At 48.0% G+C, this 26,514-nt stretch overlaps 1 protein-coding gene across 2 annotated transcripts in view; it reads left to right on the top strand.

The window, feature by feature from the left end:
- The window catches only part of TRIM50 (tripartite motif containing 50), a 61,424-nt gene that overhangs the window by 1,397 nt on the left and 33,513 nt on the right, over nt 1-26,514 (top strand). For both annotated transcript variants that reach the window (XM_029613671.1, XM_029613670.1), the window contains exon 2: nt 19,442-19,929. In XM_029613671.1, the coding sequence (XP_029469531.1) occupies nt 19,525-19,929 (405 nt within the window). In that variant the 5' untranslated portion in view covers nt 19,442-19,524. The remainder of the gene's footprint in view (nt 1-19,441; nt 19,930-26,514) is intronic.

Here is a 26,514-nt window from a genome sequence, read left to right as displayed (position 1 = left end):
TTCCATAGAACTTTGTTGGCTTTTACACACGAATGTAGGTGGATTTTAAAACGTTCTCGTGCAAGGGACAACTCCCGTTTTTCCAATTAATTCACGAGACTCCTCTGGTTCTTCACCCTGCACCCCCCCCCCCCAGTTGACCCCAGACCCCTCACCCTGTCCTGTAAGCCCTGAAACTCGAGATCTACAGATTTGCTCCTCACCTGGAACAGCAGTAAAGTTATGCGGAACATAAGCCGACGATTGCCGCGGTCTCCAGTTTCAAAATACGGAGTTATGCGCATAACTGTTGGCCTCGCCCCCGGAATGCCCATGCTCCACCCATGCCCCCCCCTTTTCCCAGCCTTTTATTTTTGACGGGTGCACCAGTATATCAGCACATATTTTGCACCTTTATAAAATCCATGTTGCTCGCTTGCTTTCATATGCGCGTATGTGGGCTTTTTTTGTGTGTGCGAGAAACGCTTTTAAAATCTACCTCTTAATGACTCTGGAAACACCTGAATCTGAGAGTTGTCACCTCACAGTAAATTTATCCTTGTCTGCCAATTTAGAAGTGACGATGAGAATACTGCATGAATTCATTCTACAAGAAATAAAATCCAGCAGTCCTACTGTAAGGAAACTACACCTGCCTGCCAGAGTGTTTGCATGTTCAGAAAGAGAAATTGTGGGTCTTTCTGCATCTTGACACAAAGAGCAACTAAAAGTCATACTTTGTGACTAGCAGTCCTTATCGGTACATTTAGGGATGGTTTTGAATCAGGCCCCATAAGTTAAGAACATAAGAGCATGCCATACTGGGTCAGACCAAGGGTCCATCAAGCCCAGCATCCTGTTTCCAACAGAGGCCAATCCAGGCCACAAGAACCTGGCAATTACCCAAAAACTAAGGGGCAGATTTTAAAACTTAAGCGCGGGCATAGATTTGTTTGCGCAACCCGGCGCGAACAAATCTACGCCCGATTTTATAACGTGCGTGCGTGTTTAGTGTGGGCAGTATTGCCATAAAAACGTACACACATACTTTTTAAAATCTAAGTGTGTGTGTGACACTTCCCCCCGCTCTGAATGCCTCTCCTAAATGTGGGTGAAATGCACATATCCAGACTCCATGCACACACACTTTTACCTGCATGTTGGATGAGCAATTTTAAATACCTTTTTAAAATTACTCTCAAAGTTACAAAGATTTACAGAACAAACAACTCCCTTTGTAAACCCAAGTGTTATAAATTAAATTGCTGATGGAAACACACTAAGGTGACATACAAGAATTATACAAAAACACTGTGACAAAAGGACCTTCATAGAAGCAGGATATGTGCATTGCCAATGGCTAGAACTGCAGAAATATCTTTTGCATTGCATTATTTGATATTGCGTTGCCCTCATATAATCATAAGTCCCAAATGACAAACTTTATTTATATGACATTTTTTACTTGCAAATACCACTGAAACCCAAAGTAAAAAGAAGTCCATCTTGTCTTAAAATGCTGAAACCACTGGAGGTGCACACTGAATCCCCTCTAACGGGCGGATTTCCAAAGGGTTACGCGCGTATATTACGCGCATAACCCCGAAAACCCGCTCCTGCGCGCACCGAGCCTATTTTGCATAGGCCCGGCGACGCGTGCAAGCCCCAGGACGCGCGTATGTCCCGGGGCTTTAAAAAATGGGTGGGGAGTGGGCGGGCTGGGGTCAGGAGCGGGATCGAGGCCTCTGGCACAGCGGTTGTGCCAGGGGCTCGCGCGCCGGCACTTGGCTGACGCGCGCAACCTACGCCTGCCCAGAGGCAGGCGCAACTTCGTCAACAAAGGTCGGGGAGGTTTAGATAGTGCTGGGGGGCGGGTGAGGGAGGGGAGGGTGGGGGGTGGAGGGAACAGGGAAAGCCATTGGGCCTCCCCCTAGGGCTAGGCACGCGCAAGGTGCACAAGTCTGTACCCCTTGTGCGCGCCGACCTCGGATTTTATAACACGCGTGCGGCTACTTTGACACAGTGCTTTTGCATAATTCTTGCATGTCACCTTTAATGTGTTAGCCAGGAAGCAAGTGGGGAAATAACACGCAAGGAAAAAGTTGAATAAAGCCGGTGCGTTAAATCAAAAACTGATCTGCAGACACAAACACCTGAATAAGGTAAATCCAAGGAAGGCGTTAGTTCTGTGTTTGTTTATTCTTCCAAATTTCTGAAAAGACAGTCATCAAAGCTTAGAGAAAGGTTACAGTCTGTTGGAAAATACAGAATCAATTCCCCCCAACACAGACCTGACGCCTTCCTTGGATTTACCTTATTCAGGCACTTTTGTCTGCAGATCAGTTTAATTTTACGTTTAGTGTGTTTCCATCAGCCATTTCATTCAGATCACTTGGATTAATAGGAAGTACCCAGGCATTCCTTGCGTGTTTGCTGCTGTGGGCGTTCTAAGGGTTAAGGATAGGACATTCAACTCAAAATCTGTAGTGAGTTTATCAGATGAAACCTGGTGACTACATAGAAGTCACGGTGAGGTTGTCCATTTCCTTTTGGGATTACTGACATTTTTCTTTGACAGCAGTAGGCGATAAGTTCATTTGTTCAGTGACGTATCTTGTTTGATTTTTGCGGACAGAGGAAGGTCCCTGGCTGGTTTCTTCCCCATTACAGACTGTACCACATGAGTATTTTTACCCAGTGCCAGGCAATGCAGTCCTCTCAGAAAGTCACAGAATGTACCATAAAATCATAAACTCAGATCGAGTGAAGAAGATCAGGACCTGAAGTTGGACCAGCGATACCAACTGTATACTTGCCTAGTGACACAGTAAAATGTAGCCAAGCTTGTAAATTTGTGGCAAATGTTTATGCATTACCCAAACCAAGGCAGCCAGTCCTAGAGATGAGAGGCTGACTGTGACTGTCTCTGTCCCTCCAGGCCTAGAGGTGAAAGGCTGTACCAATCCACTGAGCCAAGGATGTTGAAAGACTGCATCCGCACACCTTTGCCACCTCCTCCTTGCAGCATCCGCTTCTGAAAATAGGCACAGGCACTGTGAATTAGAGGTAGCAAGACCTTCCCAGAACAGTGAGTGTACAGGCATTTGGACTCTCATCCTCGCAGGTCACGCTGAAGGCCGCCATTCTGCTGAGGCTGGGGGAAGAATGAGGCAGGGTGGGGCAAAGGAGACCCGGCTGAAGCTGGGGAGATTGAGGCAAATGGGGCGGGAGAGGACAAGGGAGAAGGGGGGCAAGGGAGATTGAAGCTGATGATGGAGGGGGTCCCAGAAGGGGGGAGATGAAGAAGAGGGGCTGAGAAAGGGAAATGGAGACATGGGAAGATGGAGGAATATGGCTCACGAATAGGGGGAGATGGAGGCAGGAAAGTAGAGGGCTTAAATGCAGTTGAGAGCCAGACAGGAAGAAAGATGGAGGCCTTGTTGGGAGCAGTGGGAGGGTGGGAAAGGCAAATAAAAGATTGAGAGTGAAGGCCTAGGGGGAAGATGTGGGATAGGAGAGGAATAGATGGATGGGTGAGTTTAGAGATGGAGGGGGAGGGGTGTAAGAGACAAAAGACAGATGAGATGGGGAGAAGTAAATGAAAGCAAAGACAAATGTGAAAAGGAGTAAAATGAGACTTTAGATGAGAGATATTGTTGTAAAGGGAGGTTGAAAGCACAGGAGAGATGAGAAAGGAAACATATAAGCAAAGGAACAATGGAAAGAGAACCAAGAAAAGAAAAACTTGCATACCTTACAATAAAAAAATATATATATTCATACAACAAAGATAGAAAATCATGGGGGGGGTTGTTGGTGCTTATTGAAATATGTGACAAAAGCAAGTTTGCTTACCGTAAATAGTGTTTCCGTAGATAGCAGGATGAATTAGCCATGCTGACTGGAAGACGTTCCCGGCGACCTCTAGGTAGAGCTTTCCTCAGTAACCACAGAGCTTTGGCTCTGTGCGGCTGCGCATGCATCTTCCCGCATGAATGTCGTTGTTCACCTCAGTCCATACCAAAGCTTCTCCCAGGAAGTGGATTATCCCGAAGACTGTCTAGGGAGGTGGGAGGGTTCGCATGGCTAATTCATCCTGCTATCTACAGAAACACCGTTTACGGTAAGCAAACTTGCTTTTTCCCGTCAATAGCAGAGCTGAATTAGCCATGCTGTCTGGGCGTCCCTAGCCCACGGGTTGTGTCCTGATTCTATCCGTATCCTTCAAGCTCTGGAGTGCGCAATCCGAGACCAAGAGTAGACAGTCTTATAGCCCTAGGGAAATTGACAAGACTGCCGAGCCCAGAGCTGCATCTGAAACCGCTTGTTGATTTAAGCAGTAGAGGGACGCAAAGGTGTGAAGAGATGACCATGTTGCTGCCTTGCAGATGTCAAGTAGCGGCACAATACGGAAGTGGACTAGAGAAGTTGCGACAGCTAGGATCTGATGCGCATGAGCTTTATCTTGGAGTGTCATTGATCTCTTTGTGTAACAAAAATGTATGCATTGAGATATCCAGTTGGAAATAGTCCTCTTTGAAACCAGTTGATCTGGAGAATTTGGGTTAAAGGAAAGAAAGAGTTGTGAAGGTCTATAGAGCACTTGAGTCCTCTGTTTGTAGAATGCTAAAGCTCTTTTACAGTCCAGAGTGTGAAGGGGACGCTCCCTATAGTTGTTGTGCGGTTTTGGGACGAATGTCAGCAAAGTAATTGTCTGATTGAAGTGGAAAACTGACACCATCTTAGGGAGAAAGGTGGGGTGAGGTTGTTAAGTTACTTTGTCATGAAAACATTGTAAATAGGGCGAGTAATGGACCAGGGTAGTGTAATGGCTGCATGAATTGAGTCCATTGTCTTTTTAGACCCCACTGCAGGCGCCTCATATGGAGTCTGATGTGAGGTACTATGTGAATGGCCGCTGCCATGTGGCCCAGGAGAGTCAAAACTTTCTGGGCAGAAGGGTAAGGTGTGCGCCCATAGACTCTCTGCCAGGGATTGAATTGTTAGCGCTCTGTTCTCTGGCAGGTAGGCTTTCCCTGCGAATGTGTCGATCTTAGCACTAATAAATTGGAGCTGTTGCATGGGATGAAGATGAGACTTTTCGTAATTCACAAGGAACCTCAGTCCCTCCAGATAATGAATCATCTGGCCCACATGAGCATTCAGGGTGCTTACATTTTGAGGCTACGAGAAGCCAGTTGTCCAGGTGCGGGAAGAGCTGGATGCCCGCTCGACAAAGGTGACCCCATTACCGCTGTTGCACCCGTCGGTCACAGACAGCTGCGCCCTCTATTGCTCACCTTTTTCCCGCCTGACTCTGTTCCTTTTGGGAAGATGGCTGCCTCCGCTTCTCCACGCTGACCCTTCCGGCGTCCCCAGTCCGGTATGGGCGATTGCGTTCACCATCTTTCTCCAGAAGTCACTTAGGGTATACTCGCGCATGCAGCCCCATCCTTTATGTGCGTCATGGCGGGAAACTCGGGGGCGTCCCCACTGCATGATGTCACAAGCTCTGATATTTAAATTCCATTCACGATTCTTAATACGAGTTAGCAAGGAATCCTCCATGCTGATCTCTTTATGTTACCAGATGCTTCTGCTCTGTGTACTCTCGCTCCAGGACAACTTAGGTACCCGCTCCTCGGGGGCCTTGCCTTGCTCCTGTCTACCCTCTGGGGTTGCCTGCTACCTACAAGGACGCCTAAGGTACCTGCTCCTCGGGGGCCTTATTCCGTCCCAGACCTCCACTCCTCGGGGGTTCTCTCCTACTACAACTGCCGGCATCAGAGTGAATACTACTGCTCCAGTTCTGTCTCTGCATTGTCTCATCTCTTTCTATGTAGATCCTCAGCCTACCCCGCACCGCGGATCACTACCGAATCTACTCTCACTGGCATTTCCATCTAGGCCTGGGTTCTCGGCCTACCCCACTTCGCGGACCATTACCAGACCCATCTCCCTCTCGGGACCTGGTGAGACTGTGTAACTGCCTTTTCCACTCTGCATCTTTCAGACGGAACATTGCCATCAGTCATCTCCTCTTCTGGCTGGGATCATTGCCCATTCCTCAGGTTACCATCTACGTTGCAGTATAATAAAGACTAACTTTCTGTGTCCATCTCTGCTCGGAGCTAGCATATTGCTGCAAGTCCCCGCAGGGCTCCTCCCTGTGGGAGGTGCCATCTCTTGCAGCGACCAAAGACCCATGCCTCAATGTCTATAACACAACACCGCCGCCAAACATTTGGTTGTTATGATCCTGCTTGCGGAGCCCATCCCGTGAGCAGGCCCTCATTTACCCCTGGCCGCCGCTGTTATTTGTCTTCCTGCAGCCTAGGCCGCCTCCGGACCATGCTGCCACCTGGACATCTGCTCCTGCCTTCCATGACAGGCTGCTGCCATCTTCGCACGGCCTAGAGGCCGCAGCTGTCGCTTGTTCTTTGTGGCCTAGTGTGCCGCCGTCACTGACTTCCACCTTTGTGGAAGGAGGCCGCCTTGAGTCCTGCCCTTCTGCAGCATAGGAGCCGCTCTTGTTGCCGCCCTCGTGGCGGGGAAGACGCCGCTGGCACCCCTTCAAGCAGCTGGAGACCGCTGTTGCCACTGATTCCTCTTCGCAGCCAAATGCCGTCGTCGGGGCCTGCTCCTCTGTCTGTGTAGCAGGGATGCCGCTGTCCGTGGTCCTGCTTCTCTCTGGGCCTTCCTCTAGGCGCCGGTGTGTGCCTTTTCAATCTATTTAAAGGGCCAGTGGCGGGAAAAGCCTGCGGCTCCACCGGAAGTCCTCTTCACTCCACTTCCTGCTTCAGCCCTATAAAAGGGCTCAGTTCCTGATCCTCGAGGCCTTCGGATCCAGAATCCACAGTTGTCTGTGTTCTTCTTCGGGTCCAGGTCCTCTGTGGTCTTCATTTGTCTAGATGGCTCTTCGTTCCTGGTCTCCTTGTCCTGATGTTCCTCGTCGGAGCTCCTTCGTCACCTGTTCCGTGGTTCTGTTCCTGAGTCCTGATGTTCCGTGTTCCTAATGTCTTGGTCCTGATGCCTTCGTCTTCGCCTCTGCAATCAGTTCCCAGTTTCTTGAGTCCACCTTTCCTGGCCTGCCACCATCGTGTTCCGTGACCAGCCCATGGGGGTCTGTGTAGGGCGCTTCGGGTTTCTTCTTCCTATATACTCCTGGCTGCACTGCCTCTGTGCTCCAGAAGGACCCCCCCACTCTGGCTGATAATAAACCAGAAAAGACTGTAGTCCACAAGGGCAGATTAGACTCCCAGGCTATGTCCCAAATATCAGAGATCCTTGCCAACTTCTTCTCATCTCTAGAAGCGGAATCACATGTGGTTCCACCTCCGAGCCAATCATGACAGAGAAAGGGAGTATTAGTACTGTGTTATAGATGCTTCCCAATGGGAATGGTTCTTAGACTGTAAAACTCCAAGGAGCAGGGACTTTCCTGTGTGAATCTGTACAGTTCTGCTTACATCTGGTAGCATTTTAGAAATTAGTAGCAGTAGTGAGAAATAGATTTATGTATACAAGAGGATCTCAGGAGGTTCTTTGTTCTTTCCTTCTGGCTGTCCTTCAGGGAAGTTGGCTGGGGCTCAAAGATAGAGCTTCCAGGCCTTCAGGAGCAGGAGAAAGCTTGGAGTCGAGGAGGATTCCGAGTGGAAGAATTAGGAGGTGATCCTTGGTGAAAAGGTCTCTCCACGCTCAAGAGATGATTATCTAATCTAGGTTTGAAGAAATAAATTCTTAGTCTGGAGCAGAGAAAGACTACTAGGTTTGTGAATTTCCATCAGATGTTTCTGCCCCAAGGAGTGGAAGCAGAGGCTACATAAATTTGTATTTCAGAAGATTCTTGTAGGAGGAGACTTCACTTGCAAGCAGGAGAAGTAACAAGTTCCTGCTTAAGAAGTAGATCTGCAAACTTTACTCAGGTACCAAAACAGAAAAAGCTCCAGGGTAGGAGCATCGCTTAATAGTACCCAGCTAGGGGTGGGAAACAAGAAAAACCCTAGTGCTGCAGATTCTGTGTTTATAAAACCATTGATTGTGTGTTTGAATATTTTTTCCCTTTCTATATGGAATGCATTGGAAGTGCGCTATCTGCCAAATTCACATTTACAAAGCACCCCAGTAAACCTTTATTCTTGGAAGAACCTCAACCTTCTGTGGCTTTTTTTGTTTTGCTGAGAGGTACAGAAGACAGCCACAGCTCAGCTTTCCCTCCCAAAAGCCCCAATGGGGTGTATGGTCACCAAGCTCCCTGTTGTATCCCTGAGTCAGAGAAAAGGGATGAACCATGGGCTACAGACAGTTATTTGAATACTTGCCTGTTTGCAGTATTAAACTAGTCAGCAGACCATGGACAGAGCTGCCACATGATCTGAATCATGAACGGAGATTGATTTGGGATTTTACATCTCAGTGCATTGTGGGATTTGTAGTCCTGCTTGTTTTCCAAGTTAAATCAGTACCACAGCTACCAAAATGCAACAGGAGAGGATCTCCGAAAGGTAGGACTGGCTTGACGTTTCCCACTTTCCTCTGAATCTTACACTCATGGGGCCGCACCAGGAATCAGCAACAGGAAATGGATGACCAAGCCTAGGACAAGTGACTGAGAAGGAGCAGGAGCTGCTGCCTCTTGTCACTTGGGAGGACTTCTCATTCTCAAACCCCCTTTAAAAGTGCTCCCTTTCTGTTTTTTTTTTTTTTGTTAATGGCCTTGTTTTGCTCTTGGAAATGGCTTCACTTCCAATCTCGACCTGCAGATGTAAACAAACTATCCAGGATCCCTGTCGTCAGAGCTGGCCAAACACTACAGGTGTTAAGATATTACAGAATGGCACAAATACATAAAACACTTATTGATGTTATATTTATGTGTAGTATTTTGTATTCTGCAGTTATATTATCATAACAGATGAAGTGTTTGATATCCTTTCAGGTTTTGTTTTAGCTAAAGGCTTCATCGTCACTAGGGTTGCCAAAAATCTGTGCAGTCTGTCTGTATCTACAGATCTGAATGTGTATATACAAATATATTTTTATTTATACAACTCCTGGCTCAGATAATATTTCAGTATCACAGCTCACGGGTGCTGGAAATATGTGAAGTATTCTTGCCTTAGGTAGAATGGAAATCCAGTGAGTGACTGTGGATGGGGGGGGGGTACAGAGAATAGCTGGAGCTGTGCTTTCCAGCTGCTGGTGAGGCACCGTATGTCACAGAGTGGTGAGAATGTCCCAAAAACATCAACAGAGGTGGGGTAGAGCCTGTTTGCATCCCTGGCTCTGCTGTCATCAATAGCAACTGAGCGGACCTTAGCTTGGGGAATGGTGAGGACAATCAATGACAGTTATAAAGGTAAATTTTAAAAGCCCAGCGCATGCATCAAATAGGGCAGGGGTGCTCAAACCAGTTTTGTGGGCCCCCCCAGCCAGTTGAGTTTTCAGGATATCTCTAATGAATATGCCTGAGACTTATTTGCATGCACTACCTCCTGTGTATGCAAATATTTCTCATGCATATTCATTAGGAATATTCTGACAACCTGACTGGCTGGGGGGGGGGCCCATAGGACCAGTTCGAGCACCCCTGAATTAGGGGATGCTTGCAGGAGTTGGGCTCGAGTGTGCCAAGCGGATTTTAAAAGCCACCCAGATATGCGCAAATCTCCTGCAGTGCGCAAATCTCAAAAGTTTCCAAAAAAGGGGTGAGGCATGGATGTGGTCTGGGTGGGGCATAGGCATTTTGGGGTGTGAACCAGATATGTGCGCACAAATATTTGCAAGCCCAGATCCCCTGTTGCATAAGTTTACTTATGCTAAGGAGGAGGTGTAAGTTATAAAATAAAAAAAACTAGCAAATCTGCGAGGTTTTAAGAGTCTGGGCTAATTGAGGGGGGAGTGAAGGCTATTAAACTAGGGGGGGTTGGAGGACCTACCCCTTTACTGGGTGAACAGGGCCGAACTGGTTTAACTGGGAATGGTGCCGGTGCATGCCCCTTTTAAAATCCCCCGTCTTGCACGGTAGAAGCGTGATTTGCGCACCCACTAAAAATGTGGCGCACATGTGCGCGCGGCCAGGCTATTTTAAAACGTGTGCGTGTATGCAAGCGAATTATAAAATAGCCATGTCCTTGGACGTGGGCTGACGTATGTGCGCCCACGCACCAGTTTTAAAGCTAAAGTCATAGTATTTTTAAGGCCTACCCAGTGGAACCAAGACTTGAAGGAGGCCCAAGTTTACGTTGCTAACTTTGAGGAAAGAGGCTGAGCTGAGTGTATATCTGCCATGGTTGGGGAGGGAGATAGAGAGTATTGGATAAGGGGCCAGGAAGTATGATTGAGAGGGAAGGCACACATGGTGAATATGGAACTGAAGGGGATGAGATTGAAGGGGGGCATGCAAGGTGTGGAAGGAAGGGGCTAGCAGAGGGAGAGCAAAGACTGTGATGTGAAGGAATAACGTTCAGTTAAAATTGTGCTAATAAAGTGGTTAGCAAAGGTCATGGGGTACCAGAGAACACCCTGGGAAACAATAAAGAAATTCATTGTTTCTCTTCTGACTGACCGTGTCTCTTTGTGATAGGCCTTTACCATAACTAAATAACTTGAATAGACCTATCTAGAATGTGGCATGAGTCAGAAGTTTGAACCTCAAGTGGGTCTGACAGCCTCAACGACAGTTTCCAACCCACAGTGAACTCCTCAGTGCATCAAGATGGCGAAGCTCGATCCTCCCGCAGGCTTCAACGTTGCTGATCTGGCATCTTGGTCTGACTGGTACCAGCAGTTTGCAATGTTTAGAATGGCAACCAAGCTACACAAGGTGGTGCAAGAGTTCAGACTCATTTACACTATTGGACTCAAAGCTGAGCAAGCCATATGCCTTCCAGGCTGAAGGAGACAGGAACAGGTATGAGAGGGTCCTGGAAAATTATGAGGGGTATATTATCCTAATATGCACTGTAATTTATGAGAGGGCAAGGTTCCACCAGCAATCTCAGCTTGAAAGGGAACCAATGGAAGCATTCATTAGGCATCTGCATGAGCTGGCTGAACATTGTGACGTTGGAGCCACAAAAGAGGACCAGATTGAGGACAGGCTGGTGACTGGAATTCAGGACAAATGTATGTCACTGTGTTACTGTTCAGCATGGCTCCAGCTTCAGCAGCTCGACGACATTCAGCTTGGCGCAGCACCGCGCACCTCGTAGCATGACTCCGCCCCCTTTTTGTCATCAGATGCCTGGCCGGAAGTTCCCGTGGTAGCGCGGGAAAAATACTGTATTTAAAGGGAGCTTTCTAACACAGCGACGCCTTGGCTACAGGCTTGTTTGTGCTGAAGCTTCGGTGGTTCCTGCCTGCATTCTTGTCTGCTGTTTGTCTTGACCTGGATTGCTCCTCGGACCTGCCTTGTCTCGCTGCCTGCCCTGACCCGGACCTGCCTTGCTGTACTGCCTGCTGTCGGATCTGTTTGCCTTGGTACTCTTGCCAGCTGCCTGCCCCGACCGGACTGCCTCTCGGATAACCCTGATCATCTCACAGAATAAGGTAAGGCGGTTCTCTACCTTGGTTCCACTATCAAATTCGTAACAGTTAGCCGAGGCCATGGAACCCGTAGATCTGACCGCCTTACAAGCCATACCTGGATTAGCCTCCCAAATCCAGCAACAGCAAGGAGTACTTGATCAGGTAACAGGAGTTCTGGAACGGCTAGCTGCTTGTATGGACGCCTTGGCACTGGCTCCATCTGGGACTCCACCTGCCACCTTACGCCTTCCAACTCCACCTCGCTTTAATGGAGCCCCTCTGCAGTATCGGGGCTTCATAAACTAGTGCCGCATACACTTTTCACTCCAAGCCTTACTATTTCCCTCAGACAAGACTAAAGTCTTGTTCTTTTTTGTCAAAAAAAAAAGATGGGTCTCTGCGACCATGCATTAATTACAAAGGGTTAAATAACAGTACCAAGAAGAACCGATATCCGATTCCACTTATTTACGAACTATTTGATCAAATCAAAGGGGTTCAGATTTTTACTAAACTTGATTTAAGAGGGGCCTACAACTTAATCCGAATACGAGAAGGGGAGAAATGGAAAATGGCTTTAATACACGTGATGGTCATTATGAATATAGGGTAATGCCATTCGGGCTTTGCAACGCTTCAGCTGTATTTCAAGCTATGATTAATGAAATTTTCAGAGATCTCCTGTACTCCCATGTACTTGTTTATCTGGACGATATACTAATTTTTTTAAGATCAGAAGAACAACACCAGGATCATGTATGACAGGTTCTCCGATGTCTCTGAGAGAATAAATTATATGCCAAACTAGAGAAATGTTTATTCCATAAAGAACAGTTACCATTCTTAGGATACATTGTCTCCAGAAGAGGCTTATCTATGGACCCAGAAAAACTCAGAGTTATCCTAGAATGCCTCAACCAGTGGGACTCAAAGCCTTACAACGATTTTTAGGTTTCTCCAATTATTATCAACAATTCATTCCAGCATTTTCTACCCTAGTGGCTACACTCACCGCCTTGACCAAGAAGGGAGCTCCTATTCACAATTGGCCATCCATGCCTTCCAATGTCTAAAGGAGGAATTTATAAAAGACCCCTGTTTATAACACCCCGATCCGACCAAACCCTTCATCTTGGAAGTTGACTCTTCAGCCTTGGGAGTAGGAGCCATTCTTCTACAACCATTGGATTCTGGAAAATTACTCACTTGTGCATTTTTTTCTAAAAAAATTTCCCCTGCGGAAAAAAACTACATTGGAGATCGGGAGCTCCTGGCGCTGAAGTCCGCTCTTGAAGAATGGCGACATCTTTTAGAAGGAGCCAGACATATGATTATTATTTACACAACCATAAAAATTTAGCATACCTGTCACAGACTCAACATTTAAACCCTTGGCAGGCTCACTGGGCATTGTTTTTCAGTAGGTTTAATTTCAACCTCCACTTCCGACCTGCACAAAAGAATCTGCGGGCAGATGCTCTCTCTAGAAGCTTTAATCCTGATGTTCCCGATCCACCTCGACATATTATTGACCCAGCTCAAATAATGCTCACCACTACCTTCACGGTGCCCATAGGTAAGACGGTGGTACCCAGATGTCTGAAGCAGAAGGTTCTCCATTGGGCCCATGATTCTCATCTAGCTGGACACCCTGGAGTACCATGAACCAGAGATCTTGTGTCTCAACATTATTGGTGGCCCCAATGGAGAATGGATGTTAAGAGATACGTGGAGTCTTGTCACATCTGCGCCGCTCAGAAAACTCCCTGTCAGCAGATCTTGGGGTTATTACAGCCTCTGCCTATTCCTAAAAAACCATGGATTCACATAGTTACTGATTTTATCACGGATCTCCCTCCTTCAGAAAAGAACATGGTCATTTGGGTTGTAGTAGACCATTTCTACAGAATGGCCCACTTTATTCCCCTCCCTGGACTACCTTCCTCCGCAGAACTAGCCCAGCTATTCCTACAACATATCTTTCATTTTCATGGACTGCCGGTAAGCATCGTTTCTGATAGAGGAGTTCAATTCACTGCCCAATTCTGGAAAGAACTCTGTAAGAAATTAAAAATTGAACTTGATTTTTCTTCAACTTACCACCCCCAATCCAACAGTCTTACCGAATGGACTAATCAATCCCTTAAGACCTTCCTTCGATCATATGTTAATCAACGTCAAGACAATTTGGCATCTTTATTGATGTGGGCAGAGATGTGTTGCAACAATCATGTGGCTCAGGCCATTGGAAACACACCCTTTTTTGTCATATTTGGAAGACACCCCCCGAGTTCCACTACCCTTCACTACACCATCAGCATGTCCTGCAATTAATCAAACCATCCATTCTATGGCTAAGCTTTGGGAGGAGACACGATGCCTCTTACAAAATACTGTTTTGAAAATGAAGACTCAAGCCGATAAAAAGAGGAGACTGATTCCTCAACTTCAATCTGGAGACCTGGTTTAGTTAAGCACTCGAAATCTTCGTTTGCGCATACCATCTTTGAAATTCGCACCCAGATTTGTTGGTCCTTTTCCTATTGACAAGCAAATCAACAAAGTCACGTTTAAACTTAATCTACCATCATCTCTACGTATCCATGACGTTTTCCACATTTCACTTCTCAAACCGGTAATTCTGTCATGGCCCTCTAGATAGAGAAAACCTAATACCTCGATTGTTGAAAGTGATACACAATTCAAGATTGAGGAAATTTTGGATTCTAGAAGAAATAAAGGAACTCTAAAATATCTGGTCTCCTGGAAAGACTATAGGCCGGAGGAAAACACGTGGGAGCCAGCCCGCAATATACAGGCTCCTCGTCTGCTCAAAGAATTCCATCAACGTTTCCCCTTAAGGGGGCCTTGCGGGGGAGGTACTGTTACTGGTCAGCAAGGCTCCAGCAGGCTCCTGTGGTATGCAGCTCGATGGCATCGTTCGGCTTGGCGTGGCACTATGCACCTCGCAGCATGACTTCGCCCCCTTTTTGTCGTCAGCAGCCTGGCCGGAAATTCCAGTGGTAGCCCGGGAAAATACTGTATTTAAAGGGAGCTTTCCAGCACAGCGTCTCCTCGGCTACAGGCTTGCTTGTGCTGAAGCTTTGGTGGTTCCTGCCTGCATTCTTTTCTGCTGTTTGTCTTGACCCGGATTGCTCCTCGGACCTGCCTTGTCTCGCTGCCTGCCTTCGGATCTGTTTGCTTTGGAACTTTGTCTGCTGCCTGCCCTGACCCGGACTGCCTCTTGGACCGGCCTTGCCTTGCTGCCTGTCTTTGGATCTGTTTGCCTTGGTACTCTTGTCTGCTGCCTGTCCTGACCAGGACTGCCTCTTGGACCTGCCTTGCTGTACTGCCTGCCGTCGGATCTGTTTGCTCTGGAATTCTTGCCAGCTGCCTGCCCCAACCGGACTGCCTCTCGGACAACCCTGATCATCTCACAGAATAAGGTATGGCGGTTCTCTACCTTGGTTCCACTATCAAATCCATAACACACTGAAGCTGGAAATGCAGAAAGAGCTGAGGTTGTCAATAGCCTTAGAGGAGGCGTTACATGGCAAAAATAAGCTTCAGACCAGGAAGCAGAGCCCAAGTGAGCTGCAATATCAAGCAGGCCCACAGAGGTCTTATTCCCAGAAACAAGTGAAAAAATATGGAAGTTGTGGTGGAGATCATCTGTCCACCAATGCATGCCTAGCCTGAGGCAGAAAATACAATAAGTGCCAGGAAGTTGGCTGCTTCACAGCAGGTGCAAGAAATAACCACTCTAAGTGAGGAACTGGAGTTTCTAGGCTCTGTAACACCAGAAATAGACATCAAGCGCAGCAATAATCGGAAAGCTAAAAAGCTTCTTTGCCGAATTTGGATCACCCGAGATCCTGGTATCTGACAGTGGATCACAGTTCTAAGGCCCAGTCATTTTTGGACTTCTTAGCTCAATATGGAGTCCACTATGTGGCAACGAGCCTGTGCCTTTCTGCAAGCGAATGGATTTGCAGAAAGAGCAATAGCCACTGCAAAACGATTCTTGTGTCAACCAGATCCCTTTTTTGCCCTTCTGAGCTACTGCACTACCCCAGCAGAATGTTCAAGGGAAAAAAAAGTGCAGCTAAGCTGTTAATGAGCTGCACTCGCTGCACTACCCTTCCTTCACTACCAGCATTTTCCTTGTGCCTCCATGGCCTGATTTCACTGTCGTGCACAAAGTAATGCAAAAACTAAAAGCAGCTATGAGACTTTCTATAATACACATCATTCAGTGAAACTGCTCCCAGCTCTCATCTCAGGAGCCATGGTTTACCTCAGAAGAGATGGCAAGAAGCTTTGGGATAGGACAGCTATGGTTACAAAGGCAACCTGATAACCTGCTGCAGACCTCAGATGGCGTATTAAATATGCATAATCAATGGCACATTCAGTCAATCACTGACAAAGTAGATCCTGCACCGGTCAAAGAGATTTGTACCAGACCCATCAAGCACCTTAGAGGCTGATATTCAGTGCTACTTAGCTGGATAAGTACAGATTTATCTACTAAGTGGCAGTGGCTGAATATCCAGTCCTGTTCAGCAGCCACCATTTAGCTGGATAAGTACATATCCAGCTAGGTAGCCTCTGTCAGGGAAATCATGGACACTCAGATATAATACCTTCAGGAATTAATTGTTACATATACAATGGGATTTCAGGTGTGGCCCTTGGAATCTTCAGGGGGGACCTTATCCCAAGCATTACAGTAGCTCAAGGAAAATAACATTCAGGTACTGTAGATATTTCCCTGTCCCAAGATGGATTACAATCTAAGCTTGCACCTGAGGCAATGGACAGTGAAGTGACTTCCCTGAGGTCACCAAGAGTGTCAGTGGGATTTGACCTCTGGCCTCCTTGGTTCTCAGCCTTCTGCTTTAACCACTAGTCTATTCCTCCGCTACAAGAGGACATGTCAGGAGAATTGAACAAGCCCGGGCTATTTCCCATTGTACGTGCTGAAAATGTTCTTATTACTGAAAACATGGCCGACAAGAAATGCCATACTGGGTCAGACCAAGGGTCCATGAATTCCAGCATTCTGTCTCTAATGGTGGCCAACCCAGGTCACAAGTACTCAGTAGGATCCCAAAGACTAGACCCAAATTCTTTTTGCTTATAATCCAGGGATAAGCAGTGGCTTTCCGAGTCTACTTAGCCAACAATGGTTTATGAACTTTTCTTCCAAGAATTTGTCTGCATTCTTTTTAAATCCAGTTACACTGCTTTTGGCACATCCTCTGGCAACAAATTCTGCAGTTTAATTGTGTGCTAAGTGAAAAAAAATTATTTCACTAATTTGTTTTAAATGTGCTACTTATTAGCTTCAGGGAATGTCCTCCAGTTCTAGTACTATTGGAAAGGATAAATAACCCTTCCCTACTTACCATTCCAACGCACTCCATGATTTTATAGACATCTCTCCAGCCGTGTCTTCAGTGGGCTGAAGAGTCCTAATCTGTTTACCCTTTCCTCATAGTAGAGCTGTTCCATCTCCTTTATCGTTTTGCTTGCTCTTCTTTGTACCTTTTTCCATTTCTGCTATTTCCTTTTTAAGATGGGGGTGACCATTACTGCACACAATACTCGAGGTGCAGTCACACCATGGATCAATACAGAGTAATTATGATATCTTCTACTTTATTTTCCATTCTTTTTTTTTTAATAATACCTAACATTCTGTTTGTGTTTTTGACTGCTGCTGCCTATGTACCGAGGATTTGAAAGCATTGTCTGCAATGATGCCAAGATCCTCTTCCTGTGAGGTGATGCCTAATATGGAATCCAGCATCATGCACCTATACTTTGGATTATTCTTCCCTATATACATCACTTTGTACTTGTCCACATAAAATTTCATCTATCATTTAGATACCCAATCCCCTAGTCATGCAAAGAATTTTTCCAGTATAGGTATCTCCTCCTCAGTAAAGATCAAAGCAAAGAATTTAGTTTAGTTTTGTCTGCTATGGTCTTGTCTTCTCTGAGTGCCCCGTTTGCCCCTCAATCATGTAGTGGTCCAACAGAGTACCTCACATGTTATGAACTGCTGCCCGCGGGTCCCCCCGCGAGCAGACTCACTCACTGTTGCTGCCTTTCTTCAGCCGACGCAGCAGGACGCCGCCGTCGGCCTTCCCCATGCGGCTGGAGCCACGGTCTGCGCACTCCCCTGCGGCCCGGAGGCCGCCCATCGGGCCTCCTTTCATCGTGGCCAGAACCGCGGACTTTCTGGCCCTCTTGGTGCGGCTGGGAACGCCGCTGACGTCATCTTCATCTTTGCGGCACTAAGGCCGCATCCCCGGGCTGGATTGGCGGCAGGAGCCGCTCCCCGAGTCTCCTGCAGTGGCTGGAGCCGCTGCCTACGTTGGAGCCTGCGCCCAAGCTCAGCCCTGCTTCCCTCACGCCGTATATCGGTGCAGGCCACTGTCCGCGGTCCTGCACAGCTTCCTGCTCTCTCCTTAGGCGCCGGCGCGCGCCTCGCTGCCTGATTTAAAGGGCCAGGCACAGGAAGTGTGCTGGCCCCACCTTTAAGTGGACTTCCTGCCTTAGCCCTTTAAAGGGCTGCCCCGTCAGTCTGTTCCTGGCCTTGCATCGATGTGACTTCCCTCTGGAGGCTCCTGCCTGCCAGAGTCTTGTAAGGTCTTCTGTTCTCCTTGTCTCGTCTGCCTTCGTGCCTTGTCTTCGTGTCTTGATGTCTTGCCTGAGGTCCCTGACCATGTCCTGATGTTCCGCCATGATCTTCCTCTCCCTGATGTGTCCACCTGCCAGGATGTTCTTCCCTGTGTCTTCGTCCAGTGCTCTTGAGCCTTCCGTACTGCCGGCTGTGATCTCCCGGTGACGCCGCTGCGTCTTGGAGATGCTGGCAGTGGACTTCCGTCCCTATGTTCCTGAGCCTCTGTTCCCGCCGGCCATGGGGGAAGCTTCAGATGACACCGGCTTCGTCATTGGAGTTCCTCTTTGCCTGGAGCTGCCTGTTGATGGCTGAGGCCTGGCAGAGGGTAAGACCGTGTTCAGCCATGCTGGAGCATGCCGTCAACCCTCGGTCCGGCCCTGGATTCGTCTGGGGTCGGGCTGAGGCCCAAGGGCACCCTAAGCACCCCCTTCTTATCAGAATGCAAGGCCTTCGAGGCCGCTCTCAACATCACAGGCTTCTTGCTTCAAATATACTTGTAAAAGGTTTTATTTTGAATTTTTGCCAGCAAGCTTCTTATGAAATTATTATGGCCTTTTTTATTAATGCTTTATATTTAACTTACCAGAGCTTATGCTCTTACCTATTTTCTTCATTTGGGTCCAGCTTCTAGTTTTTGAAAGGCTTTAATAGCCTCCTTACCTCATCATTTAACCATTCTGGCAGTAGCTTGGTCTTCTTTCTACCTTCAGTGTATGGAATACATTTAGACTGGGCTTCCAAGATAGTGTTTTTTAAACAGTATCCACACCGCATGCAACCTTTTAACCTTTGAAACTTCTTTTTTAGTTTTTTCCTGCAAAGTTCCTCATTTTATCATAGCCTCCCTTTTTAAAGTTAAACGCTACTGAGTCGTTTTCCTTAATATTTTCCCTTCAGTGATTCTTAACTTTGATTACGTTGTGATCACCTTTGCCAAACAGCTCCACCACTAATACCTCTTGCATCTGATGCTGTGTTACAGAGAGGATTAGATCTAGAGTAATCCCCTCTCGTGTCAGATCCAGGAAATAGGGATTAGTGCAGAACTCAAATTATCTGCATTGACAGAGCTCTATGTGTGTGTGTGTGTGTGGGGGGGTCCAGTATTGAAATAAAGCGGTGCTGTAGGGTACGACTGAAATGCATTGGCAGTAGGGATGTCTGTACTGAAATAGGTGCTACAGGTTAGAATTGAGCTTTGTGGATAGATCATTAACCCTTTGTTTCTTCTCACAGGTGGGCTGCTCCATCTCTGTTATCCAGATGGTAGAGTGAAACAGCTGTGTAGAGAGGACTGTACATCTATCTGAGAAGACAGCATGGCCCGTAAGATGAGTATTCCTGTGCTGGAAGACCAGCTCCGGTGTCCTATTTGTCTTGAGGTCTTCAGAGAGCCCCTAATGCTGCAGTGCGGACATTCATACTGTAAGAGCTGCGTGGTATCACTCTCGGGGGACCCGGAGAACCCCTTCCTGTGCCCTGTGTGCCGGCAGGAGGTGGACTTCAGCAGTTCCCCTCCCAATGTGTCTTTGGCCTCTGTCATAGAGACACTGCAGAGCATGAGTGACACTGAGCCCAACCAGGAGTCCTGCCCTGACCATCATAACCCCCTGAGTCTGTACTGTGAGAAGGATCACCAGGTCATCTGTGGCCTGTGTGGCACCATTGGAACCCACCGGCAGCACCAGATCACTCCAGTCACCAGTGTCTATGGAAGGATGAAGGTAGGGAACGCTGTGCGTTTACATACACAGACAGACCGGCAGAGAGACGCAGATTTACAGACCGACACCTACAGACATCGAAACACAAAGACAGACACACAAATGCATACACTGAGCGCTCATAACAAGGGTCCGCAGTCACTAAGGTTGTGGCCTCATCCTTTCCCCTCTCTGACACACTCTGCAATTGTGTAGCAAACCTGTTAATACCAATACAGCGCTGACCTCCAGGATTTCAAAAGAAACAATGCTATGAAAAGGCAGCACTGCAAATATTACAGTGAGATTTGAGTTCATTCCTAATTTCCTTCAGCTTCACCTGATATTCTTGCCTATGTTCCTCTTTTTGAGTTCCCTTATACTTTTAGCTTTTATTTTCCCAGTTACCATCTTGGAGAACCACAGCAGTTTCCTTTTTCTCTTACCTTTATTTACTCTTTTTACATAAATGTTTGTCGCCATTGTCATGGCTAGCCGTCTGTATTTAAAGCCTTATGCAGCTAAATTCTAGAAGTATAATGATTTATGCGACAAACGTTTAGCTGCATAAGTCAGGGCATTCCAGGGGTGGGCGGGAAGTGTTTCTGGAAGGGCTAGAGTTAGCCACATAAGTTGTGTCGTAGGGCTGTCCTAAAGTTGACCGAATAGACTTATCTGGCTAACTTTAGGATAACTGGGGATATTCAGCAGCAGACATTAGGGGAAAAGCACAGGACTGCTTCTATGGCCAAGTCCAAAAGCAAAGCACGTTCAAGCAGCACTGTCTGAGTTATCAAGAAGGCTGCTCACCCCATAAAAAAATGTTGCTAGTGGTAATTTTGTTATGGGTTGGACAGTTGCTTGGTTTTGAATGTAAATATTACAACCGTTAACATAAGGCTTTGGGGGTAACCGGCACAGGCAGCAGGTACTAACTTAAGAAACTTGCTGGGCAGACTGGATGGACCTTTTGGTCTTTTTCTGCCGTCATTACTATGCTACGCTGTATGGGGAAAACAGTGTTGGCAGAGTAGCACGAGTCTGGCAATCTTGTTGCTCAGGATCTGAACTGGGTGTATGAGTGGGTACTCCCATGCCTCCAGGAGAAGCACTTTCTCGGAAATGACTCTGAACTCTTCAGTGCTTGCATGCAAGGGTACTTTATTTGGGAAACTGGAAAAGAAAATAAATAATATTTATACAGTTACAAGGTTCTGTATATATTGCTGGTGTGACCAGACACAATGGCAGGGAAGAAGGGCACTCAGACTAATACAGGTTACAAGCTCTCTAGGGAACCCTCACAGCCCCGCCCCCTTTCCACACAAGGTCAGGTGACAAAGCCAGAGAACTTTAACCTCTTGTTATCTGTTTAGGGGATGACCTTTTACTGTCGGTCCTCCAAAAACACTTTTATGATGGCTGAATGGTCAACGCTCAGTCTTGATGGGCAGTATTCAAATTCATTAGTGCCCTTCTCTTACAAATCTCTCAGAAGGTGATGGTTCACATCAGTGTGCTTAGTGCACGAGTTCACCTTCTCGGTTTGTGTCGGCTTTCTGCAGGGCCGGTGCAAGGGTATTAGGTGCCGTAGGCAAACCTTCTGCCTTGCATCCGCCCCCCTCCCCCCCCCCCCCCCCCACACCTTCACGCTGCCCCCTACTGGATAGAGTCAAGCAAGAGAAAAGACAGGCACTGCCGTGGTGGCGGTAGTGGCAGCTTAACAGCTGCCGGCAGGATATTTCACCGACAAGTGACCCATCTGTCCTCACCTGACCTGACTTGGCTTGAAGTTGGTAGGGGTGATGCGACGACGGGCAGGTCGCTCGTTGACAGTTGGTGAAATATCCTGCCGGCAGCTGCTGAGCTGCCACTACCGCTGCCGCAGCAGCAGATGTCTTTTCTCTCTTGCTGCTGCGGCTGCTGCCCCTGGGTCCCTGGTGCTCTAGGCCCCTGCTTAGTTTGCCTAGTGCTTCCGCCGGCCCTGACTTTATGCAATGCTAGTTGTCCTCTAGTAGAGTTATGGATTTGCGCATGTTGACTGTGATGTCTGTCATCAGTTGGCTCAGCCACATGGCTTCTTGGCATGCTCAAGCTATTGCTTTGTATTCCGCTTCAGTGGATGAGAGTGCCATGATTGACTGCTTTTTGCTAGCTCAACTGATGGTTCCAGCTCCAAATTGAAAGAGGTGCTCGTGGTAGAGCACAAATTAGAAACAGAAGTAGGTAAAAACTGAACAAGAAACCACAGGAAACCAGACTCTGCATGCAATGCAACACTGGAGAAATAGAAACAGGCCTGCATTTCTTCCTGTACCATGCAAAGTACATAAGATATCAGAGTCGCACATTTGCCAAAGCTAACAGAGAAAATCAAAGACTTCCCACAAAAGCTTGAGCTGGAAAAACTCTCTAGAAGCCTGGAGAAAAAGAGAAAATCATAAGAACATAAGAACATGCCATACTGGGTCAGACCAAGGGTCCATCAAGCCCAGCATCCTGTTTCCAACAGTGGCCAATCCAGGCCATAAGAACCTGGCAAGTATCCAAAAACTAAGTCTATTCCATGCTACTTTTGTTAATGGCAGTGGCTATTCTCTAAGTGAACTTAATAGCAGATAATGGACTTCTCCTCCAAGAACTTATCCAATCCTTTTTTAAACCCAGCTACACTAACTGCACTAACCACATCCTCTGGCAACAAATTCCAGAGTTTAATTCTGCGTTGAGTGAAAAAGAACTTTCTCTGATTAGTTTTAAATGTGCCCCATGCTAACTTCATGGAGTGCCCCCTAGTCTTTCTACTATCTGAAAGAGTAAATAACCGATTCACATCTACCCGTTCTAGACCTCTCATGATTTTAAACACCTCTATCATATCCCCCCTCAGTCGTCTCTTCTCCAAGCTGAACAGCCCTAACCTCTTCAGCCTTTCCTCATAGGGGAGCTGTTCCATCCCCTTTATCATTTTGGTAGCCCTTCTCTGTACCTTCTCCATCGCAATTATATCTTTTTTTAGATGCAGCGACCAGAATTGTACACATTATTCAAGGTGCGGTCTCACCATGGAGCGATACAGAGGCATTATGACATTTTCCGTTTTATTCATCATTCCTTTTCTAATAATTCCTAACATTCTGTTTGCTTTTTTGACTGCTGCAGCACACTGAACCGACGATTTCAATGTGTTATCCACTATGATGCCTAAATCTCTTTCTTGGGTGGTAGCTCCTAATATAGACCCTAACATTGTGTAATTATAGCATGGGTTATTTTTCCCTATATGCATCACCTTGCACTTATTCACATTAAATTTCATCTGACATTTGAGTTTATGCATCCCTGCCAGCAGATGAAGACAGAGAAAGTTTCACTGACACTGCTTGATGAGCCCTGGTGCCACCTGCAGTTCCTCAGTATTTCTCTGTCTCCAGCAGATAGTGGCTGGTGCATAAACCTGTGGTTTTCAGTTCTTTTTTCTTTTTCGGGTGAGTCTTCCTCCCAGGGGTTTGGATCCTGAGGGGACCCTTTCCCTGTTTGGCTGAGGTGGACAAGCTGGAGGTTGGTGACCTTTTTGTACGCTTGATCCTTGGTGATCTGTGGGGTGCAATTCTGGTGGTCCAGATCCCTCCCTTCCACCAGGCTGCCCAGGCGGCTTTCAGTTTTGGGGTTTTCGCCTCTGTTCCTTTTCTTTAGGGCCTTTTCCTCTCCTAGTTTACTTTGGCTGAACTGAGCTGGACAGCTCCCTTCAGCCTTAGGAGAGGAGAGCCTGCTATTTTTTCTGTTTAGTAAAGTTAAAAAAAAACCCAAAACAATAGGAAGGTTGTCACTGTAAGGAGCAGCTGAGCAGTAAGGCTCTGGGGATTTTTTTCCCTCCCCCCTCCTCCCCTCTCCATGTGTTTTTTTACCGGCTTTTATTTTTTCTTTTTCTGTCAGCAGGGAGAGTTTTCTTCTCTCGCCTCCAGGGGGGAGTGGTTCGTGGCTCGGCTTGACACGCATGCAGCGCGGTCCCGGCCTTTGCTCGGTGTGTATTTTGGGGGCGGCCTCCCTCCTTCCTATGGCTGCGAAGTGCAAGAAAATTGAGCGGCCCGCAGCGCCTGCGGTCGAGCCTACTACTGCTGCCACTGGTCGCGTCGGGCGTGCCAGCTCCCTTGTGGCGGGAGCGGGTGGCCATTTTGGATTCCAGTTCGCGTTTACTTTCATGTTCTGTAGGGGAGGGGGCTCTTCCCCCATGGCTCTCCTCTGTCTACCCAGGTCCCTTAGATGGACAGGGGGGCACAGTGGGGTCTCTTAGGCCATATATGATGGCTCCGGGGCCCGTGGGGGATCAGGCTTCTTCCTTGCCTGTGGCTCTGCATGCGTTTTTCCCGGACTTTATCCTCCTGCTTCATCAGGCTTATCTGGCTCAGCAGAAGGGCTTGGGATACCAGCAGATAGGCAGATGTCACTGCATACCTTTGCGAGGCATTACCGGCTGAATGCAAGGGATCCAGACTCCCGGTTGTTCAGCGTAAGTGTCTTGCGAGCTGGACTCTCCAGGTCCCACCCTCTGTATGAAGCTTTGGTACATCCCAGGAGTCTGGACTGATCCAGGTATGTACAGGGAAAGGAAAATTGGTTCTTACCTGCTAATTTTCGTTCCTGTAGTACCACAGATCAGTCCAGAACCTGCCTGATTTTTGGAGGTGGAGAGTTCTCCGCTCAGCTGTAATTCGGCATACACCTTTTTGTTTCGGTAAAGGACTACATGTTTTTTATTCACAATTTACCAGTTTTACTAGTTTTTATCAAATTTTGCACGTAATATTTTTGCTTGGGTATGTATCAATACTGAGGAACTGTAGGTGGCACCAAGGCTTATCAAGCAGTGTCAGTAAAACTTTCTCTGTCTCCATCTGCTGGCAGGAATGAATAAACCCAGGAGTCTGGACTGATCCGAGATATTACAGGAATGAAAATTAGCAGGTAAGAACCAATTTTCCTCTACAGTTGTTGTAGTGACGGATGAGGATGTGGACCCTTGGCCCGAGGAGGAATTGGCGCTACCTGAGAGGGCGAACCCCCGCAGGTCCCTACCATCGGGAGGCGAGGCCGAGCTGACGCAGGGGCCGTCTGGAGCTTCACCAATACCAACCCCGTTCTCCGCTGGTTGAGCCTTTGGGTGTGTAGGGCCGGCTGGTCTTAGGTGGGCCTCTGCGAAGATGGTGGATTCACAGCCAGAAGAGTCGTCTGAAGTCAGTCCAAGGTCAGAAGCCAGAGAGTCGTCGGTAGCCAGTCCGAGGTCGAAGCCAAAAGAATCACCTTAAGGCAGTCCGAGGTCAGAAGCCAGAGAGTCGCCGATAGCCAGTCCGAGGTCGAAGCCAGAAGATCCATCTGTCGGGACCAAGGATGGGAAATGGAGCAGGAACAGGACTCGAAAGACAGGAACAGGACTCAAAAAGCAGGAACAGGGCTCAAGACACTCACGCAGCTCAGAAGACTCCACAAGTGAAGCAGACTCATTGCCAAGTCATCTATCCAGGGTTGCTGCAGGGAATTTAAAGGAAGGAGGCCCAACGTGAACAGGAAGGGCCGGCGACGTCTCCCTGCTGCGGGCCCTTTAAATTCGCACAGAGGATGCGCACACACGCCTAGGGAGCGGAGCCAAGATGGCCGATGTCTTGGCTCGGGAGGAGGACGCTGTGGCCCCGGCGGCGCGGGAGGAGCACGGGCCCTGCTGAGGCTCGGGACTGGCGAGGGAGCGACAGAGAGTGGAGCCGGTATGCATAACAACAGCAGCAGAATGTTGAATCCTGCCACCAGGCAGAAACATATTCTGGCCAGAAATTATATGAATCAGCCCAAGAACCCAGGAAGTATCTTTGTATTTGTAAATTATAAATCCCTTGATTATTTGGCTCTGCCTGCCAGGCCCCCACCTCTTTCTTAGATATCTCAAGGAAATGTTCTTCCTATGATAATTAGGGGTAGATTTTAAAAGGGTTACGCGCATAAGTTATGTGCGTAACCCTTTCAAAACCCCCCTGCGCGCGCCAAGCCTATTTTGCATAGGCTCGGTGACGCACGTAAGTCCTGGGGCTTTGCTAGGGGAGCATGTCGGGGGGCGTGTCGGGGGGTGGTGCCGGCCCAGGGGCGTTTTGGGGGCATGGCCGAGGCCCCCGAAATCGCTCCTGGGCCGGGGAATCGCGCGGCGGTGGCCGATCGGCGCGCATGAGTTACGCCTGCCTGGAGCAGGCATAACTTTCACGATAAAGGTGGGGGGGGTGTAGATAGGGCTGGGGTAGTGGGTTAGGTAGGGGAAGGGAGGGGAAGATGGGGGGAAGCCGAAAGAAAGTTCCCTCCGAGGCTGCTCCGATTTCAGCTCCACCATAGTCCCCAGCGTTTCAGGTCAAGATGCCATTTCTTGTTGAGCCTCTCCGCGTGGTCCGCAGAGAGATGCCACCAACTGCGCCGCGCCCCTCCCTAGGCACTCGCGCATCAATGATCCTTATGAAGGGCCTGCCGTGGAGGCACCAGGGGCAGCCCAAGGTCAAAGCTGGCGGCCTACCGCCGCTAGCAAGGAGGTACCAGAAGCTGGAGTCTGTGTAAGAAGGTGAGGGGGCTGCG

This window comes from Rhinatrema bivittatum, chromosome 8, assembly GCF_901001135.1.
Source record: "Rhinatrema bivittatum chromosome 8, aRhiBiv1.1, whole genome shotgun sequence".
In the NCBI taxonomy this organism is placed as follows: domain Eukaryota; kingdom Metazoa; phylum Chordata; class Amphibia; order Gymnophiona; family Rhinatrematidae; genus Rhinatrema; species Rhinatrema bivittatum.
Note: the sequence above shows the minus strand (reverse complement) of the source record. Positions and strands in the feature narration are given on the sequence as shown.